Below are 22,329 nucleotides of genomic sequence, written 5' to 3'. Positions count from 1 at the left end.
GGTTTTCTGGTGGTTTCTTGGAGATAAGAGTCTCACGGACTTTCCTGCCTGGGCTGGCTTTGAACCGTGATCCTCAGATCTCAGCCTCCTGAGTAGCTAGGATGACAGGCGTGAGCCCGGCCCCAAGGTGAACTTTTAACAGCACTTCTCCCAGGCTCTCCCCCGCCCCATGGTTCAATAGTTATACAAGCAGTCTGATCCAATTAGTAAAATCTGGATGTTTCTAAGGCCAAGCTCCTCCCAGTAAACTAAACTTGGCACTTCTACAAAACACCTGCACTTGTTCCTCCACAGGAACCTCTCCCAATTGGCTTCTGGAGGCATGAGAGGTCCGTGCTATGGATGGCAAGTACATATGTGCCTCCTCCCTCCTCCCAACTTTGCTCGTACCCTGCCCTACCCTGCCCCTGCTGGCCAATGGGCCACATCTGTTCCGTAATTCTTCACTGCCAATCTCCACCTGTCCAGGTCTCCATTCCCTTCCAGGCCTCTAGCATCCCCCAAGCTCAGAGGACAGGACCAAGAATGGCCACTTGGTGAAAGCTCAGGGACAGAGCAGAACTGGCTCTCAATTAACTTCTGGCCCTGGCTGAGGAGGCCGGATCTATACCAGGGCTTCTGTACAAAGAGGTAAAGGCCAAAGCATCCAGGAGTTCTTCATTAAACCTATGGCTTCAACCCACTGTTCCCATGGATGCTACTGCAGCAGCCTTGATATTCGATCCTGACAAAACTTATGTGTGACTTAAGCCCCAGAGCAGTGGTTTTGAAAAAAGAGACTTTGGGGTGGTGGTGATCATGAAAGAGGATGTCATTAGTGCCTTGTAAAAAGGTCTGAGCGGAGTCTGGCACTGATGGTTTACACTATTCAGGATGCTGAGATCTTAGGATTATGGTTCAAAACCAGCCAGAGTAGGAAAGTCTATGAGACTTATCTCCAATTAACCACCAAAAAGCTGGAAGTGGAGCTATGGCTCAGGGGATACAGGACCAGCCTTGAGTGAAAAAACTAAGGGACTAATATGTAACATGTAAAATCAGAAACAGAACAAAATTATTATTAAAATTGGGCCAAATACTAAAGGTAAAACACCTCTGTAGAGAGAAACTTCAGGCTAAATGGCCAGTAGTCAGCCCAAGCCTTTTTCCATCCTTGCTAAAAAGCAAAAGAAAATCTCTCCCTCATTCAAGTTTACCAAGCTAGCAGCTTTGCAATTTACCACAAACTTGGTGAAGGCCACTGACAACCTTGAGGCTTATCACCAACTGTACTGAGTTGCTGTATTAGTCAGGAGCTTATAATAAAAATTGTTTCTGAGGGCTGGGAAGGTGGCTCAGTGGTAGAGCGCTTGCCTTGCATGCATGAGGTCCTGGGTTCCATTCCTCAGCACGACATAAGCAAAAAAAGAAAAAAGCTGGAAGTGGCGCTGTGGCTCAAGTGGTAGAGCACTAGCCTTGAGCTGAAGAGCTGAGGGACAGCGCCCAGGCCCAGAGTTCAGGCCCCACAAGTGACAAAAATGAATAAAATACAAATAATTTCTACAAAATAGGTATCAATAAATGGCCATAGTCTCTGCAAAAAAACAAAAATAAAATAGAGTATCCCCACTCATGGTTATGTTTTGGCTTTTGTAATCCAAGCATATGTTTTTACTTTTTGTAATCAAGGATCAGTAGTATCAATAGCATAGATAGTATTAGTCATGCTACCCAAGTCAAGATTATGTTTTGCCTATGGTTTTTGCAACTCAAGGCTGTTTTGCACCACCTTGCTTGCTTGCTCTGGGAAACATCACCTATGTGAAACTGCTTCCTATAAAAATCCCCCACGAAAAACAAATGGGGCTGTTCTCCAAAGCCCTGCAAGCTGGGGACAGACGCCATGTGGCTAATAAAAGGCAGCCAGTTTGACTGAGTGCTGGTGACTCCTTTCACCAGTTGTGGGTTGAGTCTCACCAACCCCAGGAAGTTGGGATATTCCCCAATGCTCAGGCCTGATTTCAAGCCCTAGTATTAGCACGAAAAGGAAAAAAGGGCTTAGTGTGTGCTTTAGTCCACCATCCCCTTCCATGAGGCGGGCACAGAGGTACCATCTACAAAGTAGAACCCAGGCCTCACCAGAGGATAGTTCTGCTGGGCCTTGACCTGGAGAATCCCAGTTTCTACACTGTAAGAACAAATTGCTATTGCTTATAAATTACCCACCATAAGATACTTTGTTATAGCAGTCCAAAAGACTAGGAAAATTTACTTTCTCTCTTAATAAAAACTTGGAGAAAGCATACTTATTCAATGGTGATTTTTTGCAAACCACATTTCTGAATGCCATATACTCATGTGGGTTTCAAATTCAGTACCAGCAAGTGAACCCCACACCTGTTCAATGGTGCCCAACCTTGCCACACCACCCACCTCCCTTGATGAGAGTCAAGCCCAATGAGAGCCTCACTGCCCAGCAGCCAGAAGGCAGACGCTCTCCCCAGCCCACAAGTGCGTCACACTCACTCTTCACATAGGATTCTGTCATTTCCGTGGTCTCAGCTTCTGCTTGCCCAGTGTGAACTTGTGCAGTGTCCTCTCCAACCTGATATAACAAACACAGGATTTAACTCAAAAGCCTCCACAATACCTAAGTTCTTGGGCAGTTATTAGCTTTGTGCAAAACACGTAATTTAAACAAATTTGTCCTACGAAATAGCTCTGCCACAGTTTCTGTGCCATTCAGCGTGAAATGAAGGCCCATAATCCCTGATAGCTCTCAGCTCCCCTTCATTGCTGCACTGGCAACCTCCACCAGCAAGGTGTCAGCGGACAGTATATCCAGGACTGGCACATGGTGGCACCTACACACTCTGAGTCCTGGCTAGCATGGCAGCTCATCCACCTAAAGCACCTTCCCTTTCACTCTAAGGAGATAAGCAGAAGGTACCATACCTTGCACACATTATGTGCCTCTGCGTACCACTTACATGTATGGTCCCAGAGAACAAAGTCCTTTGAATACAAAAGGCCTCATCTCCACACAGTATCACACTCAAGTCCTAGGTCATGTTCTCCAAGGAACTGGAAGGTTGGACAGTCCACTGCCCCACTCTGGCATAGCAGCTAGCTTCACTATAATGCCCATATCCTCTGTTCTCTGATGATTCCACCAGCCTCTTCCACCCCTGATCACCTCCTACCCATCACTCCTGCCTAACTTATGCCAGGGAAAAATGAAGACAAGATGCCATGATCAGCTCCTGACCAGGAACAACATCTTCAAGATATCCCCCATGCGACTGGGAATGTCGATGAGTGATATCAAGTGTTTGCCTTGCATGCATGAGCCCCTGGGTTCCATTCCTTAGTACCACAGAAGCAGAAAAAGCCAGAAGTAGCACTGTGGCTCAAGTGGTAAAGTGCTAGCCTTGAGCTGAAGAGCTCAGAGACAGTGCCCAGGCCCAGAGTTCAGGCCCCCCAACTGACCCCCCCCAAAAAAGGTCCTAAGTTCAAGCCCCAGACCTGGGGGCAGGGGTGGGGTGGGGGGAGAAGAGACACAGAAGAAAGTAGAAGTATGGCAAAAAGCTAAGGGACAGTGACTAGGCTCTGAGTTCAAGTTCCAGTAGCAATACATACACACACACACACACACACACACACACACACACACACACACACACACACGAGAGCGTGCGCGCGCGCGCGCTGATCCAAAGCATTTACCCTCTTACCCTCTTGATCTAACCTCTGATGAAATAACAAGGGAATAAGCCCTAACCAGGCTCACACCTATAATCCTAACCACTCAGGTTGAGATCTGAGGACCACAATTCAAAGCACCCGGGCAAGAAAGTCCATGAGACTTTTTTTTTGGGGGGGGTCAGTCATGGGGCTTGAACTCTGGGCTTTGGCGCTGTCCCTCGCTCTTCAGCTCAAGGCAAGCACTCTACCGCTTGAGCCACAGCGCCACTTCTGGTTTTCTAGTGGTTTATTGGAGATAAGAGTTTCACGGACTTTTCTGCCAGGGTTGGCTTTGAATTGTGATCCTCAGATCTCAGCCTTCTGAGTAGCTAGGATTATAGGCGTGAGCTACCAGCGCCCAGCTTCCATGAGACTTTTATATCCAATAAAATACTCAGAAAAATCGAGATGTGGGGCTGGGAAGGTGGCTCAGTGGTAGAGCGCTCGCTTGCCTTGCATGCCTGAGGCCTTGGGTTCAATTCCTCAGCACCACATAAGCAAAAAGAAAAAAGCCGGAAGTGGCGCTGTGGCTCAAGTGGTAGAGTGCTAGCCTTGAGCTGAAGAGCTGAGGGACAGTACCCAGGCCCAGAGTTCAGGCCCCACAACCGGACCCTGAAAAAAAAAAAAAAAAAAGAAAAAGAAAAAGCGAGATGTGGTGCTATAGCTCAAGTGGTAGAGTGCTGCTAGCCTTGAGCACACGGGCTCAGGGACAAAGTCCAGGCCCTTAGTTCAAGCCCCAGGATGAGGCGGAAGAATAGGAAGTAGAGGAAGAGGAAGAGGAGGAGGAGGAGGAAGGGGGAGGGGGAGGAGGAAGAAGAGGAAGGGAGAAGGGGGAGGGGGAGGAGGGATAAGAGGGGGGAGGGAAGGAGAGGGGAGGAGGGGAACAGGAGGAGGAAGATAAATCCAGTCCAGTGCAGTGGCTCATGCCAGTAATCCTAGCTACTCAGAATACTTTCCCAGCATGCATGAAGCCCTGGATTCCATTCCTCAGTACTATATAAACAGAAAAAGCCAGAAGTGGTGCTGTGGCTCAAGGGGTAGAATGCTAGCCTTGAGCAAAAGAAGTTCAGGGACAGTGCCCAGGCCCTGTGTTCAAGCCCCACAACTGGCAAAAAAAAAAAAGAGAGATATCAAAATCCAATAGGTATGTGAATAAAAAGTCCAGCATCAGGGGCTGGGAAGGTGGCTCAGTGGTAGAGCGCTTGCCTTGCATGCATGAGGCCCTGGGTTCGATTCCTCAGCACCACATAAGCAGGAAAAAAAGGCCGGAAGTGGCGCTGTGGTTCAAGTGGTAGTGTGCTAGCCTTGAGCTGAAGAGCTGAGGGACAGCACCCAGGCTGAGTTCAGGCCCCACGACCGGACCCCCCCAAAAAAAAAAAGAAAAAGAAAAAGAAAAATGCACACTAAAACTACAAGGGAGTCAGGAACTGGGTAGCTCATGCCTGTAACCCTAGTTATTCAGGAAGCTAAAATCTAAGGATCAAAGATCCAAGCTACTCCAGGCAGAAAAATCCAAGAGCTTCTCATCTCCTATGAGCTCTGCCCCCCCACGACACACACAGGTACACACAGATAGACACACACACAGGAAATACCCTGTGAAGCTCAAAAGCCTCTTGTGACCCCCATTCAAGAGTTTGTGCCTTGATGATAGCTATAATGTCAACTAAAGACTTCACCAAAATGATACCTGAAAATGAACATACCATGTAAACATATATTCCGTGTATGTGCAGGGATAAAATCGACTTGATAAAAGGGACCTGGAGTACCCAAAAGAGATTTCCTAGATATATGGAAAATCAAAAAGGCCATCCAGCTAGACATGATAGTTCATACTTGTAATTCTAACAATTAGAAGAAAAGGGAGGAAGAAAAGTTAGGAAGCAAAGAAGGAAAAAAGGAAGGAAGGAGCTATTACCTAAAAGGAAAGACAACAACTACTAGAGAAAAGGGAACCCTTGCACAAGCAGTCAGTGGGAAGGTAAATTGGTACAGCACTGGGATGCTGGTGGCTCACACCCATAATCAGCCACTCAGGAGGCTGAGATCTGAAGATCATGGTTTGAAGCCAGCAGGGGCAGGAAAGTCTATGAGACTCTTCAATCAACCACCAAAAAGCCAGAAGTGGAGCTGTGGGTCAAGTGGCAGAGTACTAGACTTGAACACAAAAGCTCAGGGACAGTGCTCAGGCCAAGTTCAAGCCCCAGGACTGGCACAACACAAAAAGCTGATTTGCCTAATAATATGCAAAGGCTGTGTACCATTAAGATGTTTTAAGCAACAAAAAGGAAAAATACACAGGAATTCTTAGAAAAGATAGTCAAGAGACATATAGGGACTGAGCTGACCATTCTTAGGATGCGTGAGATCTGTACTGCTCTTTCCAAAGCAGACAGGGAGTGTAGTGCTGTGGTTTGCTAAGGACTCAACACTAGAGCCACTTACTACACAGCTCCCTGGGCCTGTACTACCATCTGTAAGTGCTAATGATCAACACCTGGAATAAAGACAGACCCACAACAAGCTCCAAGTGCATCCAATGTGATAAGAACAAGAACTATTCTGCGTGCTGGAAGATGGCACCAGTGGCAGTCTGAGAAGTGGTCGGTATGTGTCTGAATGGCCAAGTACTTTTCACAGTACTAGTGCAAGAATGTGCACTTGTACATGTATGCATATGTATTTTTTTCTGTCAGTCATAGGGCTTGAACTCAGGGCCTGGACACTGTCCCTGAACTTTTTTGCTCAAGGCTAACACTCTACCACTGAGCCACAGCTCCACTTCTAGTTTTCTGGTGGTTAAAAAGAGACAAGAATCTTATGGACAGCCGGGTGCTGGTGGCTCACTCCTGTAATCCTAGCTACTCAGGAGACTGAGATCTGAGGATCACGGTTCAAAGCCAGCCTGGGCAGGAAAGTCCGTGAAACTCTTTTTTTTTTTTTTGTCGGTCGTGGGGCTTGAACTCTCAGCTCTTCAGCTCAAGGAGAGCGCTCTACCACTTGAGCTACAGCGCCACTTCCGGTTTTCTGGTGGTTTATTGGAGTCTCACGGTCTCTCCTGCCCAGGCTGGCTTGTGAACCGCGATCCTTAGATTTCAGCCTCCTGAATAGCTAGGATTACAGGCGTGAGCCACCAGCGCCCGGTTCCGTGAAACTCTTATCTCCAATAAACCACCAGAATACTGGAAGTGGCGCTGTGGCTCAAGTGGTAGAGCACTTGCCTTGAGCTGAAGAGCTGAGGGACAGCACTCAGGCCCAGAGTTCAAGCCCCACAACCGACAAAAAAAAAAAAATCTATGGGCTTTCCTTCCCAGGCTGGTTTCAAACTGTGATCCTCCTATCTCAGCTAGGATTACAGGCGTGGTCACCTGTGCAGCATGTATATGTATTTAGGGGGCAATAGGAAGTAGGTAATTTTTTTTTTGTCAATGGGCTTGAACTCTGGGCTCAAAGCAAGCTCTCTACCACTTGAGCCACAGCGCCACTTGCAGGAGTAGGTAAATTTTAAAAGCAAAAGTAAATCTAATGGGAGGTTGGTAGAAGGGGTCTTTTTTCCTTAGAAGGTTTTTATGTAGCCCAACCTGGCCTCAAATTTCTGCTCCTCTCACTTCACCCTCTTGAGTGCTAAGATTACATGTATGTGCCTTTATACCCAGCTCATAGTTAACATTACATGAAATGAAGATTAATTCTCTTGGTTGCACATTTAGTAATCCCTGCTAGGCTCTGTTTCAGTTCCACACATACCATAGCCCACAGGGAACAATAAGCCAGCCTGGAAGTTCAAACATATATGGTCTCAAGCTGTCCCACCCCACCCCACCTTGGCATGGGGTAGTACTGCACAGAAAAGAGCCAACTTCCAGAGCCACCAGCAAGAACCTGGGCTGATGAGCCAGGGTGATGTGGTCAGGCACCACCCACTGAGAACATGATTTCTCAACATAAGCCACGTGGTGCTGGGTCACTGGGCTTCCTCACACTGGAGCTTCATCCCAGAGCAAGATGGCCCCCGGCATCCCAGTGACAAAAGTATGACTCTCCTACTTTTCAGCAGAGGTTCGCAGAGACAGTCCCTGAGCAATGGCCAAAGAGCCATGGGAGCTTTCCCAAGGGAATCAAGTCACATGAGCTGGCACAGGCTGAACATGTCTATGATTCCAAACAACTCAGCTCAGGGAAAGGTCAGAATGTCTGGAGTTGCAGGTCATAAAGAACAACTTTGCTTTTGCCTTTGTGGGGACCCTCAAAAAGAAACTTAAGCACAGATCCCTGCTTCCCCACATACATGATTATGAGCATGAGCAAGCGCAAGTCCCATAGGTTCTACCTCAGACTCTTGGTCTCTCTTTGTACTGAACAGTCAGTGGCAGTTCATGCAAAGCTGAACAAGCCACGGTGGGCTGGACATAAGCTTAAAGTGAATGAAAGGCTGGGAATGTAGCTAAGTGGTAGAGTGCTCGCCTAGCATACATGGAGCCCTGGGCTCGATTCCGAAGCACCACATAAACAGAAAAAGACAGAAGTGGCACTGTGGTTCTAGTGGTAGAGCACTTGCATTGAGCTGAAGAGCTGAGGGACAGTGCCCAGGCCCTGAGTTCAAGCCCTAGGCTCTGAGTTTAAGACCCAGGACTGGCATTTAAAAACAAACAAACAAATAAATAAATAAAACAAAGATAGCTCAGGCTCAGGTTGTTGCCCTCTGACTCCAGAGATCCCTGTTCACATTCCTGGGCTGACCCCAGGAATGAAGATCCCCAACGTGCAGGATGCAGAGACTACACATGTAACCATACCATAATCACATGCACAGGGACCATCCTACAACAGACAAATGGTTTCACAGAGTCTCTAAGCCGGGCACCGGTGGCTCACACCTGTAATCCTAGGTATTCAGGAAGCTGAGATCTGAGGATTGTGGTTCAAAGCCAGCCCGGGCAGGAAAGTCCGTGAAACTCTTATCTGCAGTAAACCACTGGAAAACTGGAAGTGGCGCTGTGGCTCAAGCAGTAGAGCGCTCACCTTGAGCTGAAGAGCTGAGGGACAGCACCCAGGCTGAGTTCAAGGCCCATAACCAAAGAAAGAAAGAAAGAAAGAAAGAAAGAAAGAAAGAAAGAAAGAAAGAAAGAAAGAAAGAAAGAAAGAAAGAAAGAAAGAAAGAAGGAAGGAAGGAAGGACGGACAAGAAAAGAAAAAGAAATGTACTCATTACTTATGAAACTGTAACCCTTCGGTATATCACTTTTTTTGTCAGTCATGGGGCCCGAACTCTGGGCCTGGGCGCTGTCCCTCAGCTCTTCAGCTCTACGCTGCTCTACCACTTGAGCCACAGCACTACTTCCTTTTTTTTCTGCTTATGTGTGTTGAGGAATGGAACCCAGGTGCTCATGCATACAAGGCAAGCACTCTACCACTGAGCTACTTTCCTAGCCCTGTACATCATCTTTATAGTAAAAACAACAAAAGATGTAAAGCAACAGCCTGGATCAGAAAACATGATCCTGCCGGGCACTGGTGGCTCACGCCTGTAATTCTAGCTACTCAAGAGGCTGAGATCTGAGGATCGTGGTTCAGAGCCAGCCTGGGCAGGAAAGTCCAGGAGACTCTTATCTTCAATAAACCACCAGAAAACCAGAAGTGGCGCTGTGGCTCAAGCAGTAGAGCGCTCGTCTTGAACTGAAGAGTTGAGGGACGGAGCCCAGGTCCAGAGTTCAAGCCCCATGACCAAACAAAAAACACCAACACAATGTCTCCAGCCCTCACCTCTTCCAGAGCCCCAACCTTCTAAGGGTCTCTGTCTAGAAGGTCACAGCCACCACACCCCAACGCCTGCCAGCCCTAATCCCAACTATCTCTTCCCAGCATTATCATCACTCGGTTATCTGGGCCAGAAACCAGCATCAATGACCTGTTCCTCCAAGTCCCTCCCAGCTTCTCCACTTCTACCATCATCCACTGCCCAAGTGTTCCTGCCTCCCGCACTAGCCCCCAAAGCCCACCTACACTGCAAAAGCTGCTCCGGGTCACATTCCCAGGGCAGCCCTTCTGTCCTGTACATGACTTCAGGGGTCCCTCCCCAACCCGAGCGGGCAAAGTGATCCTGAAGTGTGCAGAATGGCGCCCTGGGAGCAGCCCTGCAGCCGCAGCTAGCCAGAAGGCCGGCCCAGGGGCGGCTCGGTTCAGCACAGCCCGCAGCACCTGGCCCCAGCCTCGGGCCTGCGCTAGCATCACCAAGGGCGTCCCCGGCTCTCCGGATAACTTCGCCCAGGATCGCTCTTTCACTGAGCACGGCGGCCCTGGCTTTCCAACTTCCAGGGTCTGGCTGACCTTCTCGCAGAGAGGAGCCCGTGGACCCCGCGAACGGGCGCGAGGAAGCGGCCTGGGACGACCAGGCCTCCGGGACCCCGCACCCCAGAGGCGGGGTGGGGCGCGGGGCCCAGCGGGCTCCGGGGGGCCGGGGTTGGACCCCGCGCCCCGCGAGGCAGGGCCGAGGACCCGGGCCACGCACACGGGCGGAACGGGGTCGCAAGCTCCCAGGTCTCCCTTCCGGGTGTGGCGCATCCCGTTCCGCCCCGAAGCTCTGGGCGCACCGGAGCCAAGGGAAGGGCGGGCCCCGGCCAAGACTCCCGGGACCTCCGGGAGCTGGCCCGCTGACCTTGGAGAAGCGCCCCGGACTCGACTTCCCGCGCAGCTCGGCAAGAGCAGCAGTTCCCGGGCTCTCCGGCCGAGCCTTCCCGAGGGCGCGTCCCCCGCCGCCGTTTACCTGAGCGGCCGCCGCCACCGCGGCCCGGGCGCCGCCCTCCCGGCCCTTCACGGACCGGAGTGGGCGGGCCTCTCCCAGCGCTCTGGCCAACCGCGACGTGGCGCGCGGCAATCTGCTCCCGCCCTCGCGCGATCTCTGCTCTCATTGGCCGAAGTCACATCCCTCACGCTAGCCGCCCCCCGGAGCCCCGCCCCCAGGCGTGACGCCGCCGAGGTCCGGGCGCGCGCTCCTCGGGGCCGTCTCGTGACTGGCGTACCTGACTGTTGCGGCCGCCGCGCCGCCGCGGGCCGCGGAGGGCGGAGCCGAGCGCGGGCGCCGTCCGCGCGGACGCCGTCCCACGCCGCGTTCGCGCCCGGCGCGGGGTCCCGTCCCACCTGGGCTCTCCCCGGGAGTTCGGGGCCTGTGCTTGTTCCCCGCGCCCCGAAGGGGGCCGCTGGGCGCGTCGTGGCTCTCAAACGCGCGCGAGACGATAGGTCCGCGTGCACGCGCGCCCGAGCTGTACGCCGGGGGCGACGTGGTCACGTTCCCAGGCGAACCCCGGCACCCCGGGACCCCAGGACCCCCATCACCCCAGGACCCCCGGCACCCCAGGATCCCCATCACCCCAGGATCCCCGAGACCCCAGGATCCCCGAGACCCCAGGATCCCCATCACCCCAGGACCCCCATCACCTCAGGACCCCCATCACCCCAGGACCCCCGGCACCCCAGGATCCCCGAGACCCCAGGATCCCCATCACCCCAGGATCCCCGAGACCCCAGGATCCCCATCACCCCAGGACCCCCATCACCCCAGGATCCCCATCACCCCAGGACCCCCATCACCCCAGGACCCCCATCACCCCAGGACCCCCGGCACCCCAGGATCCCCGAGACCCCAGGATCCCCATCATCCCAGGATCCCCGAGACTCCAGGATCCCCATCACCCCAGGATCCCCGAGACCCCAGGATCCCCATCACCCCAGGACCCCCATCACCCCAGGATCCCCGAGACCCCAGGATCCCCATCACCCCAGGACCCCCGGCACCCCAGGATCCCCATCACCCCAGGATCCCCGAGACCCCAGGATCCCCGAGACCCCAGGATCCCCATCACCCCAGGATCCCCATCACCCCAGGACCCCTGGCACCCCAGGATCCCCATCACCCCAGGACCCCCGGCACCCCAGGATCCCCATCACCCCAGGACCCCCGGCACCCCAGGATCCCCGGCACCCCAGGATCCCCGAGACCCCAGGATCCCCGAGACCCCAGGATCCCCATCACCCCAGGACCCCCATCACCCCAGGACCCCCAGCACCCTAGGACCCCCATCACCCCAGGACCCCCGGCACCCCAGGATCCCCATCACCCCAGGACCCCCGGCACCCCAGGATCCCCATCACCCCAGGACCCCCGGCACCCCAGGATCCCCGGCACCCCAGGATCCCCGGCACTCCAGGACCCCCATCACCCCAGGACCCCCATCACCCCAGGATCCCCATCACCCCAGGACCCCCATCACCCCAGGACCCCCGGCACCCCGGGACCCCAGGACCCCCATCACCCCAGGACCCCCATCACCCCAGGACCCCCGGCACCCCAGGATCCCCATCACCCCAGGACCCCAGGCATCCCAAGATCCACGGGACCCCAGGACCCCCGGCACCCCAGGAACCCCAGCACCCCCAGGTGAACACTGGGTACCCCAGGACCTCCAGCACCCCAGGATCCCCAGGACCACTGGCACCCCAGGACCCCCAGGATCCCCGTCACCCCCAGGCTAGTGCCGGACACCTCAGACGGCCCCTCTGCTCGGGCCCTTAGGTGGAGGACACAGGCACCTCTAAATAAAAGAGTAAGGAGGCAACACACACAGGTGCAGCGAAGGCATGGCAGCTGCGGGAGCCCCTGAAGGTGGGAAAGTAATGGGAGCTAGAGGAAGAGAACAGGGAAAACTGGGTGCCCCCAGAGACCAAGATCACCTGAGTGTGTTCAGAAGGGAAAAAAAAAAAAGTAGTGGGCTGGGAAGGGGGCTCAGTGGTAGAGTGCTTGCCTAGCACACATGAGGCCTTGAGTCCATTCCTCAGCACCACATACACAGAAAAGCCAGAAGTGGCGCTGTGGCTCAAGTGGTAGAGTACCAGCCTTGAACACACAGAGGCTCAAGAACAGTGCCCAGGCCCTGAGTTCAAGCCCCAGGACTGGCACGTGGGGGGGGGTAGCATTTTGGAAAGAAGTAAAAGAGTCATTTGTACAAACAGGAAATGGCCACCAGCCCTGTGCTCAGGCCCAACATTGTCTCACTTGTGGAAATCCGGCTGCTGTGGCAATAAACTAAGAGCAGGTAGTGTGGTCCTTGCAAACAAGGAACTTCTTTTTCCACTTGGAGAGGGACTTGAGACTATTTCTCTTGTGGGGATGGAGCCCAAGAGAGAGCAGAACAGAAAACATATGCCCGAGAGTGGGGTGCTCTGCAGAAAGGGCCTGGCCAGGGTAGCAATCTGGAAAAACTAACCAGGGTAGCTTCCCTTTACAGCTTACTGCCCTGGCTAATGTCCTGCAGAGACACCCTATGGCCAAAGCCTAACACTCCCCACTGCTGCTGCTCCTCCCCAGCCACAGTGGTCATCCTCAAGCACACAGCTGCAGCATTTACCACTTCATTTTTTACTTTTACTATAGTATTAAGCATGTAACAGCTTCTCAGGAGGCTAAGATCTGAGGAATATGGATCCAAGCCAGGCCAGGCAGAAAAGTACAAGACTTGTCAGGTGCCTGTAGCTCATGCCTGTAATCATACTTACTCTGGAGTCTGAGATCTGAGGATCACAGTTCAAAAGCCATCCTGGGCAGGAATGAGACTCTTATCTCCAATTAGCTACCAGAGAACTGGAAGTGGCATTGTGGCTCAAGTAGTAGAACGGTTGCATTGAGCTGAAGAGCTAAGGGACAGCACCCAGGCCCAGAGTTCAAGCCCCACAACCAACAACCAAGATGGAGGAGGAGGAGGAGGAGGAGGAGGAGGAGGAGGAGGAGGAGGAGGAGGAGGAGGAGGAGAGGAGGAGAAAGGAGGTGCAGGAGGAGGAGGAAGAGGAGGAAGAAGGAGGAGGAGGACGAAGGAGGAGGAGGAAGAGGAGGAGGAAGAAGGAAGAGGAGAAGGAGGAGGAGGAGGAAGAGGAGAGGAGTCTGAGACTTTTGTTTCCAATTAACCAGCAAAAAGCTAGAAGTGGCTGTGTCAGCTTTGAGTGAAAAAGCTAAAGGAGATTATGAGGCTCTGTGTTCAATTCCCAGTGTACACACACACACACACACACACACACACACACGTTGGTATTCACACATGGTATTCAGTGAAGCTCCCTGGAGTTGGTTGGTTAGTGATGGTGCTAAGAGGGAAGGGTGGACAGAGCTGGTCCATTCTGGACCCTGCGTGTCATCAGTCAACTGCAGCCCCTTCAGCTTCTAGTTGGGTTCAGCATAGCTGGGGGCAGTGAGTAGAGAGCAGAGCACACTGGAAGGCATGGGCTCCCTGACTGGACAGGAGCAGCTCAGTGGCAGTCATCCCTGGCCAGGGCCACATGGTTCCCTTTGGCTCCTTTGCTGTATAGGTGACAATCCTTGTGCCACTCACCCTCCGCCACCTTCACCCAACTTCTGCCATCCTAGTTCTAACGCCTATGTTACTGACCCACATTAAATCCCTAGAGCAGTCTTCCTTTTCCAACCCCCCAAGTTAGGGTTATATAAAATATAGGCTTAGTCCGGCGCCGGTGGTTCACACCTGTCATCCTAGCTACTCAGGAGGCTGAGATCTGAGGATGGAGGTGCAAAGCCAGCCCAGGCAGGAAAGTCCCTGAGACTCTTTTTTTTTTTTGCCGGTCTTGGGGCTTGAACTCTGGGCTTGGGTGCTGTCCCTGCACTCTTCAGCTCAAGGCGAGCGCTCTACTGGTTGAGCCACAGCGCCACTTCCAGTTTTCTAGTGGTTTATTGGAGATAAGAGTCTCACGGACTTTCCTGCCCGGGCTGGCTTTGAACCATGATCCTCAGATCTCAGCCTCCTGAGTAGCTAGGATGACAGGCGTGAGCCACCGGCACCCAGCCTGTCCAGGAGACTTTTTTTTTTTTTTTTTGTCCGGTTGTGGGGCCTGAACTCTGGGCCTGGGCGCTGTCCCTCAGCTCTTCAGCTCAAGGCTAGCACTCTACCCCTTGAGCCACAGCACCACTTCTGATTTTTTCTTTTTGCTTATGTGGTGCTGAGGAATCGAACCCAGGGCCTCATGTATGCAAGGCACGCGCTCTACCACTGAGCCACCTTCCCAGCCCCTCCATCAGACTCTTATCTCCAATAAACCACTAGAAAACCGGAAGTGGTGCTGTGGCTCAAGCAGTAGCGCTCGCTTGAGCTGAAGAGTGCAGGGACAGTGCCCAGGCCCAGAGTTCAAGCCCCATGACTGACCAAAATAAATCAATAAATAAAATATAGGCTAGGGTGCTTATATTTTCTATATTCCAGTCATTTGTCCAGCCAGACAAGGGCTGTGCCTGAATGAATGAATACCAGGCATAAGTGGTGCTTTTTATTTTTATTTTCTTTTCATGCCAGCACTGGGGCTTGAACTCAGGGCTTCACATTCTTGCTTGGCTTTTATGTCAAGGCTGGCATGCTGCTACCTGAGCCACACCTCCTCTTTTGGTGGCTTATTAGAGGTAAGGATCTCTTGGATTTATCTGCTTGTGCTAGCTTTGAAATGTGAATGTCAGATCTCATTCAGCCTCCTGAGTAGCTATGATTACAGGCATGAGTCACTGATGCCCAGCTCCGTTATTTTTTTTATTTTTTTATTATTTTATTATTTTATTTTTTTTTGTCGGTCGTGGGGCTTGAACTCTGGGCCTGGGCGCTGTCCCTCAGCTCTTCAGCTCAAGGCGAGCACTCTACCGCTTGAGCTACAGCGCCACTTCCGGTTTTCTGGTGGTTTATTGGAGATAGGAGTCTCACGGTCTCTCCTGCCCAGGCTGGCTTTGAACCGCGATCCTCAGATCTCAGCCTCCTGAGTAGCTAGGATTACAGGTGTGAGCCACCAGCTCCCGGCTTTATTTTTTTTATTTTTTATTTTTTTTTTGCCAGTTCTGGAGCCTGCACTCCGAGCCTGGGCGCTGTCCCTCAGCTCTTCAACTCAAGACTAGTGCTCTACCACTTGAGCCACAGCACCATTTCTGGCTTTTTCTGCTTATGTGGTGCTGAGGAATCAAACCCAGGGCCTCATGCATGCAAGGCAAACGCTCTACCACTGAGCCACCTTCCCAGCCCCTATTTTTTTTTTGCAAGTCCTGGGCCTTGAACTCTTGGCCTGGGCTCTGTCCCTGAGCCTGTCTGTGCTCAAAGCTAGCACTCTACCTCTTGAGCCACAGTGCCACTTCCAGTTTTTGCTACTTATGTGGCGCTGAGGAATCAAACCCAGGGCCTCATGCAAGGCAAACACCCTACCACTGAGCCACATTCCCAGCCTTCCTATTTTTTTTTTTTGTCAGTCATGGGGCTTGAACTCTGGGCTTGAGCCCTGTCCCTCAACTCTTCAGCTCAAGGCTAGTGCTCTATCACTTGAGCCACTGCGCCACTTCCAGCTTTCTGAGTGGTTAATTGGAGATAAGAGTCTCACGGACTTTCCTGCCTGGGCTGGCTTTGAACCGCAATTCTCAAATCTCAGCCTCCTGAGTAGCTAGGATTACAGGTGTGAGCCATTGGTGCCCAGCCTTCTTGTGATTTGTTTTTAAAGCTCATGGTCCTACCAAGTTAGACACAGGCAGCTCACGCCTGTAATTCTAGCTACCCACAAAGCTGAGATCTGAGGATTGTGGTTCAGAGTCAGCCTGGGCAGGAAAATCTGTGAGATGCTCATCGCCAATTAAATACCAAAAGGCCATAAGTGAATGTGGCTCAAGTAAGAGTGCGAGCCTTGAGCACAAAAGCTTAGGGACAAACCACGCACCGGTGGCTCACATCTGTTATCCTAGCTACTCAGGAGGCTGTGATCTGAGGATTACTGTTCAGAACCAGTCTGGGCAGGAAAGTCTCCAATTTCACCACCAGAAAACCTGAAGTGGCACGGTGGCTCAAAATGGTAGAACACTGGGCTGGGAAAGTGGCTCAGTGGTAGAGCGCTTGCCTTGAGCTGAAGAGCTGAGGGACAGCGCCCAGCCCAGAGTTCAGGCCCAGACTGGCACAAAAAAAAAAAAAATTGGTAGAACACTAGCTTTGAGTGAAAAAGCTCAAGGACAGTGCCCAAGCTCTAAGTTCAAGCCGCATGACCAAAAAAAAAAAAAAAAAAAAAAAAAGCTTAGGGACAGCACCTAGGCCCAAGTTCAAGTCCCAGGACTTGGACAAAAAGACAAAAAGAAGTCATGGTCCAACAAGGATATATATATATATATGGTATGTATATGTATATGTCTATATAGACATATATATGTATGTATATATATACACATATATATATGGTATGTATATGTATATGTCTATATAGACATATATATGTATGTATACACACACACACACACACACACACACACACACACATACATATGAATGACTGAGTAGCCCAGGCAAGCCTGTTCCAACCTTCACTTCATAGATGTGCCCTCACACCCACCACAGACCACAGTCCAGGAGGTGCAAATTCTAATACTCACTAGACCTGTATCATGTAGCAGCCTGGCCGCTTGTGAAAGAGATGAGTACTCACTGGCCGCTATTGGGGCTCTTGTGACTTTCCAGAAGAAAGACCCACATGTGCATTGCTTGATTGCGTTCAGATTTGCAATCTTGAGTGTGAGCTGCATCTTGTGGGACAGGCACTCTGGTATGCTCTGTGACTGGGACAGGACGGGCCAGCTGTCACTGCTGTAACTGCTTAGAATGCCTGGCACATGGCAAGGACTCCAGCTGCTGCACCGAGTCTATGGAGACAGAGCTCCTTGAGCTGGATGGTCTGAAGCCCATGCCTGGAATTACTGCTGGCCCTGGGGACGTTGACGGAGCCTGCAGAGCCAGTGTAAAAGCTGAGGCTCTAGTGGCCAGGAGGGAGGTTACCGGCTTTGTCCCTCTCTGGCTCAGCCGGCTCTGGCCTTCGCCCCCCTTCAGAGGATGAGGGCACAGCTGAAATGGCAGATGACACATTTTGTTCCTGTTCCATTCCTTGTGTTCTTAGAAGGCTGACCTACGACTTTTACACCTATTTGTCCCTTCCCCTCAAGTTTCTTTCTTTTTCTTTTTTCTTTTTTTTTTTTTTTGCCAGTCCTGCAGTTTGAACCCAGGGCCTTGATGCTGTCCCTGAGCTTCTTTTGCTCAAGGCTAACACCCTACCACTTGAGCCACAGCACCATTTCTGGCTATGTCTGTGTATGAGGTGCTGAGGAATCGAACCCAGGGCTTCATGCATGCTAGGCAAGCGCTCTACCACTGAGCCACATCTCCAGCCCCTCCCTCAGGTTTCTTTAAAGCCCTTTGTGGCCAGCCAAATGCAGGATGGCACATGACAGCATGTTCTGACTTCAGCCCTTGAATTGGGTTCCATGTCACAGAGAAGACCACCACACAAGACAGGGCCAATCCAACCCAGAGCCCACAGAGGCAGAAGGTCTTGAGAAGACATCTACTTTTTTAAAAAATAATTTTTAATTGCGATTGATTCCATAAATTTCACAATATTGAAGGATAGTGATACTTAAAGTCACAAACACATTTTAACTTTCAGAAGGTAAATTGCCATTATCTTGGTCTATAAAGTTTATGAATTCTATAAGCGCCCACCTTTTTTGAGGGCACAATGCAGGTGCTGCTCTAGAACCTTCCATTCTAGAACTTGTCCCAGTTCTCAAGAGCCTGCTCTCCCTGCTTAGTCCGCAGCCTTCCTAGCCTCCCACCGAAGCTTCCTAGACCACATTCTCAGCCTCACGCCCAGCAAGTCTTCAGAAACTTGGCTGCTGCCCCAAGTGGGGGGTGCAGTCCGCCCGGCCCCCTGCTGCCCCAGCCCCTGCCCTCTGACACAGTCGAGCCTTCGCGCTGCCCACACCCCGAACTGAGACTGACAGTAGACTGGACCGCCAAGCCCTCTTCCGTGGCTCCCTGCCCTCCATGAAGGGCAGTGGTAGGCGCAAGTTGGAGCAGAGAACCTTCATGGACCAGGTTCGAGAGTGCATGAGCAATGGCTACCTGCTCTCCTCCAAGAAGATTGGCTCTGGGGCCTTCTCCAAAGTGTACCTGGCCTATGCTACCCATGAGCGCATGAAGCACAACCCTAAGCTGTCCTCTGACTTGCGGGGCAAGCACCACACTATGGTGAGGCCAGCCCGCCCCCCCCCCCATGGGGCTCCCTGGGGTGCCCCAGGGTTGCTCCAGCAGCACGAGTCTCCTCCTAGAGCCCCAGGCTCCAGCAGGCTGACCACTTCCTGTCCCCAAACCCCTGGAACATAGTACCCAGAACACAAGGGGAAGGGAAGGCCAGCACTGCCCTCTGGAGGACACAGCTTTTTTTTTTTTCACCTCCTTCTCCGGGCCTGGGCACTCTCCCTGCGCTCTTCAGCTCAAGGCTAGTGCTCTGCCACTTGAGCCACAGTGCCACTGCCGGTTTTCTGGTGGTTAATTGGAGATAAGAGTCTCACGTATTTTCCTGCCCCAGGCTGGCTTTGAACCACAATCCTCAGATCTCAGCCTCCTGAGCAGCTAGGATGACAGGCGTGAGCTGCTGGCACCCGGCTAGGACAAAACTTTTGAGCAATGTGTACAAAGGACGGGGCCTGAGACGCCCCATCACCAAACATGGTGGCCTGCACAGGGTCTGCCCTGCACTTCCCACAGGTGGCTATCAAGATTGTCTCCCTGACTGAGGCTCCAGTGGAGTTCTCTCAGAAGTTCTTACCCCGTGAGATCTCATCACTCAATGCTACCTACAAGCACGTGAATGTGGTGGGCCTTGCTGTACCTCCTCCCACCCTCCCCAGGCCCCAGGCCCGTCCTGGCCCCACCCACTGCCCACCTTAGGCCTCTTGCCCTATTCCTCTCCTAGAACCTCCCTTTGACCTTTGGACTCAGGGCCAGTCTCACCCTCAAGCCAGAATCCGGCACACTTGCCAGTCTTGCCAGCCCCTTGGCCGGCCCCTCCTCAGGGTGGTGATGGTGGGTGTACCTGCTAGGTGCAGCTGTATGAGACCTTTCGGAACAGCCAGCGCTCCTACTTGGTCCTGGAGCTGGCGGCCCGAGGCGACCTGCTGGAGCACATCAACACCGTCTCCAACCACCGGTGCTGCCCAGGGCTGGAGGAGGAGGAGGCCCGAAGGCTGTTCTGGCAACTGGTCAGCGCCGTGGCCCACTGCCACAAAGTCGGCATTGTGCACCGGTGAGGGTGTCGCCCGCCCTGCCCGCCCGCCCTGCCCATTCCAGCCCAGGCCCATCTCCTCTCCCCTTCCCCCACAGGGACCTGAAGTGTGAGAACATCCTGCTGGATGACCAGGGCTTCCTAAAGCTGACCGGTGAGCGGCCTCTTCCCCCAGTCCCCAACACTCTTAGCCCCAGGCTCCAATTGTCCCAGAAAGGCCCCTCCCCTCAGCTCTGATCTAGGTCTAACCCTGAGGGCTCCCAGAGGCCTGTAGCCTACCCTCCATCCAGCCCAGACCCTCGGGTCCAACCTCATGCGTCTTCTGCCCCTTCACATCCCTCCCAGCCCTCCCTGAAGGCCAACACCCTCCTGAGCCCCTTCTCCCTCACCCTGTCCACATGCTGCCCTGCTTGCTGCCTGATGCAGACTTTGGCTTCGCCAACTGCACGGGGCCTAAGAACTCGCTGCTGAGTACCTTCTGCGGCTCTGTGGCCTACACGGCCCCTGAGATCCTCATGAGCAAGAAGTACAAGGGGGAGCAGGCTGACCTGTGGAGTCTGTGAGTGCCTCCAGGAGCATCCCTGAAGCCACGGGAGGGCTGGGGAGGGGCGGCACCCTGAGGACCCCATGTCCCCAGAGGCATCATCCTCCACGCCATGGTGTCCGGGAAGCTGCCCTTCAAAGAGCGCCAGCCCCACCGCATGCTGCACCTGATGCGCCGTGGCCCCATCTTCCAGCGGGGCCTGTCCTCTGGTGAGTACCCCCCACATCCCTCCCAAGCCCTCTCTGGACAGCAGCCAGACCAAGGCTGCAGGAAGAGCCACTCCAAGGTGGAGAGACTGATCTGATAAGGATGGAAGCGTTTAGCAGGCACACTGCACTGCAAGATGGAGAAAATTGGTCTGGGTGAGGGAGGGACCGACTCACTCAACACCGAGAAGGGCAATCGCCTTGTGCGCTAGCCTAGGGCATGCTGCTTCTCCACCTGATATGCAGATCATCTCCAGACTTTGTCAGTATTGTTGGTAGTGGTAGGTGTGGCAGGGGCAGTTGGTGGGGGAGCAGTCAGTCACAGCCACAGGCCCTTCCCACAGAATGCCGGGACCTGATTCGGGGGCTGCTTCAGCTGCGCCCCTGTGCACGCCTGGACCTGCAGCAGGTGGCGGCTCACCGCTGGATGCTGTCTGGAGGGCATGCACTCTTCTGTGTACTCCATGAGACACCAGGTGCAGCATGGCCCAGGGGGGTGGAGGTGGGGTGGAGTGGTAGGCAGGAGGGTTCTGTGCTCCCTGACCCCTACTGTGCTATGACGCAGGTCAACAGACTAGTTCGCAGCATCCAGTGTCCCAGGACAAGCCAAAGCTAGAGCCAGACTTGCTGTACCCAAAGCAGCAGAGAGCGTGGCACCCTCAGCAACAGGATGCCCCCAAGGGGACCACCTCAGAACCGGCTCTCTGGAAGCCTGCCCCAGACGAGGAGGAAGCTCTTCTGGAAAGATGCTCCAGAGCACCATGGCAGGCAGCTCACTAAGGAGGGATACCAGGCAGCTGCTTATCTCTGAACTCCATGTTTGCTATCAAGCACATGCCTGGGCACACAACTTGGTCAGCTGGGGGTGGGTGGGTGAGGCAGATAAAAACATTTATTCTGTGGAACTAATGATGCTGCTATCTGAGCAAAAAGGCGCATGGGTTAGGTGCCAATGGCTCATGCCTGTAATCCTAGCTACCCAGGAGGCTGAGATTTTTTTTTTTTTTTTTGTCGGTCACGGGGCTTGAACTCTGGGCCTGGGCGCTGTCCCTCAGCTCTTCAGCTCAAGGCGAGCGCTCTACCACTTGAGCCACAGCGCCACTTCCGGTTTTCTGGTGGTTTATTGGAGATAGGAGTCTCACGGTCTCTCCTGCCCGGGCTGGCTTTGAACCGCGATCCTCAGATCTCAGCCTCCTGAGTAGCTAGGATTACAGGCGTGAGCCACCAGCGCCTGGCTGAGGCTGAGATTTAATTGTGGTTTGAAAGTAGCCTGAGCAGTTAAGTATGTGAGACACGCAAAAAGCTGGAAGTAAAGCTGTGGCTCAAGTGGCAGAGCACCAATCTTGAGCGACAAAGCTAAGGGACAGTGTCCAGATCCTGGGTTTAATCCCCAACACGCGCACACAGAGCAGATGACCTCCAGAGCCTCCTAGACTGAGGCTCTGCTACCACATCTTGGGGCTGCTGGTCAAAAGAGGAAGGGTGACCAGTCACAGTATCTGCTACCACAACCAGAGCTTTAATTGGTAAGGGGGAACACATGGTGGAGAGGCCCCTGGCTTCAGGGTGTCCTAGGAGGCTAGCTAGGCTTCTGCAGTCAGGTCCCAGAACTGGCTGGGGAGGAGAGGCCCAGCAGGGAAGAACAATGGGTAAGAGTTGCTAGAATTGGGGGCTGTGAACACACAGTTCGAGCCATGAGAAAAGAGCATAAAGCTCCTGGGCCCACTTCCAAGGG

At 53.0% G+C, this 22,329-nt stretch overlaps 3 protein-coding genes across 11 annotated transcripts in view; 2 read left to right on the top strand and 1 right to left on the bottom strand.

The window, feature by feature from the left end:
* The window catches only part of LOC138829613 (maestro heat-like repeat-containing protein family member 1), a 72,140-nt gene extending 61,588 nt beyond the window's left edge, over nt 1–10,552 (bottom strand). For 4 of the 7 annotated variants that reach the window (XM_070026034.1, XM_070026038.1, XM_070026037.1 and 1 more), the window contains exons 1-2: nt 10,381–10,550; nt 2,506–2,584 (exon numbers count right to left, since the gene is read on the bottom strand). In XM_070026034.1, the coding sequence (XP_069882135.1) occupies nt 2,506–2,527 (22 nt within the window). In that variant the 5' untranslated portion in view covers nt 2,528–2,584; nt 10,381–10,550. Of the gene's footprint in view, nt 1–2,505; nt 2,585–8,603; nt 8,667–10,380 lie in introns of those variants that run through there. The other 3 variants (XM_070026035.1, XM_070026036.1, XM_070026040.1) reach the window with 3 other exon arrangements.
* LOC138829570 (collagen alpha-5(IV) chain-like) lies at nt 8,027–12,254 on the top strand. The gene is made up of 3 exons (XM_070025920.1): nt 8,027–8,049; nt 9,588–10,961; nt 11,063–12,254. The coding sequence occupies exons 1-3, from the start codon at nt 8,027–8,029 to the stop codon at nt 12,252–12,254; spliced, it is 2,589 nt and encodes an 862-aa protein (XP_069882021.1).
* A 6,131-nt stretch (nt 12,255–18,385) lies between these two features.
* Nucleotides 18,386–21,487, top strand: LOC138829612 (testis-specific serine/threonine-protein kinase 5-like). 3 transcript variants are annotated; one of them, XM_070026032.1, is made up of 8 exons: nt 18,386–18,808; nt 19,328–19,435; nt 19,669–19,865; nt 19,943–19,998; nt 20,271–20,403; nt 20,482–20,597; nt 20,939–21,070; nt 21,160–21,487. In XM_070026032.1, exons 1-8 carry the CDS (start codon nt 18,605–18,607, stop codon nt 21,372–21,374), a joined length of 1,161 nt encoding a protein of 386 aa, XP_069882133.1. In that variant the 5' UTR covers nt 18,386–18,604; the 3' UTR covers nt 21,375–21,487. The 3 variants fall into 3 exon arrangements, with proteins under 3 accessions (XP_069882133.1, XP_069882132.1, XP_069882134.1); XM_070026031.1 differs by having other exon boundaries at nt 19,663–19,865; XM_070026033.1 differs by lacking the exon at nt 19,328–19,435 and having other exon boundaries at nt 19,663–19,865.
* Nucleotides 21,488–22,329: the final 842 nt, after the last annotated feature.

This window comes from Dipodomys merriami, unplaced genomic scaffold, assembly GCF_024711535.1.
Source record: "Dipodomys merriami isolate MVZ:Mamm:240054 unplaced genomic scaffold, mDipMer1.0.p SCAF_174, whole genome shotgun sequence".
NCBI lineage: Eukaryota > Metazoa > Chordata > Mammalia > Rodentia > Heteromyidae > Dipodomys > Dipodomys merriami.
Note: the sequence above shows the minus strand (reverse complement) of the source record. Positions and strands in the feature narration are given on the sequence as shown.

What these genes read in the sequence shown, in the direction of transcription:
- LOC138829612 (XM_070026031.1), top strand. Translation starts at nt 18,605, where the DNA reads ATGAAGGGCAGTGGTAGGCGCAAGTTGGAGCAGAGAACCTTCATGGAC. An exon ending in CCTACAAGCACGTGAATGTG is followed by an intron (nt 19,436 to 19,662) that starts GTGGGCCTTGCT and finishes TGTACCTGCTAG; the next exon opens with GTGCAGCTGTATGAGACCTT. An exon ending in CAGGCTGACCTGTGGAGTCT is followed by an intron (nt 20,404 to 20,481) that starts GTGAGTGCCTCC and finishes CCATGTCCCCAG; the next exon opens with AGGCATCATCCTCCACGCCA.
- LOC138829570 (XM_070025920.1), top strand. Translation starts at nt 8,027, where the DNA reads ATGAGCAAGCGCAAGTCCCATAG. An exon ending in AGCAAGCGCAAGTCCCATAG is followed by an intron (nt 8,050 to 9,587) that starts GTTCTACCTCAG and finishes ATCTCTTCCCAG; the next exon opens with CATTATCATCACTCGGTTAT. An exon ending in AAACGCGCGCGAGACGATAG is followed by an intron (nt 10,962 to 11,062) that starts GTCCGCGTGCAC and finishes CCATCACCCCAG; the next exon opens with GACCCCCGGCACCCCAGGAT.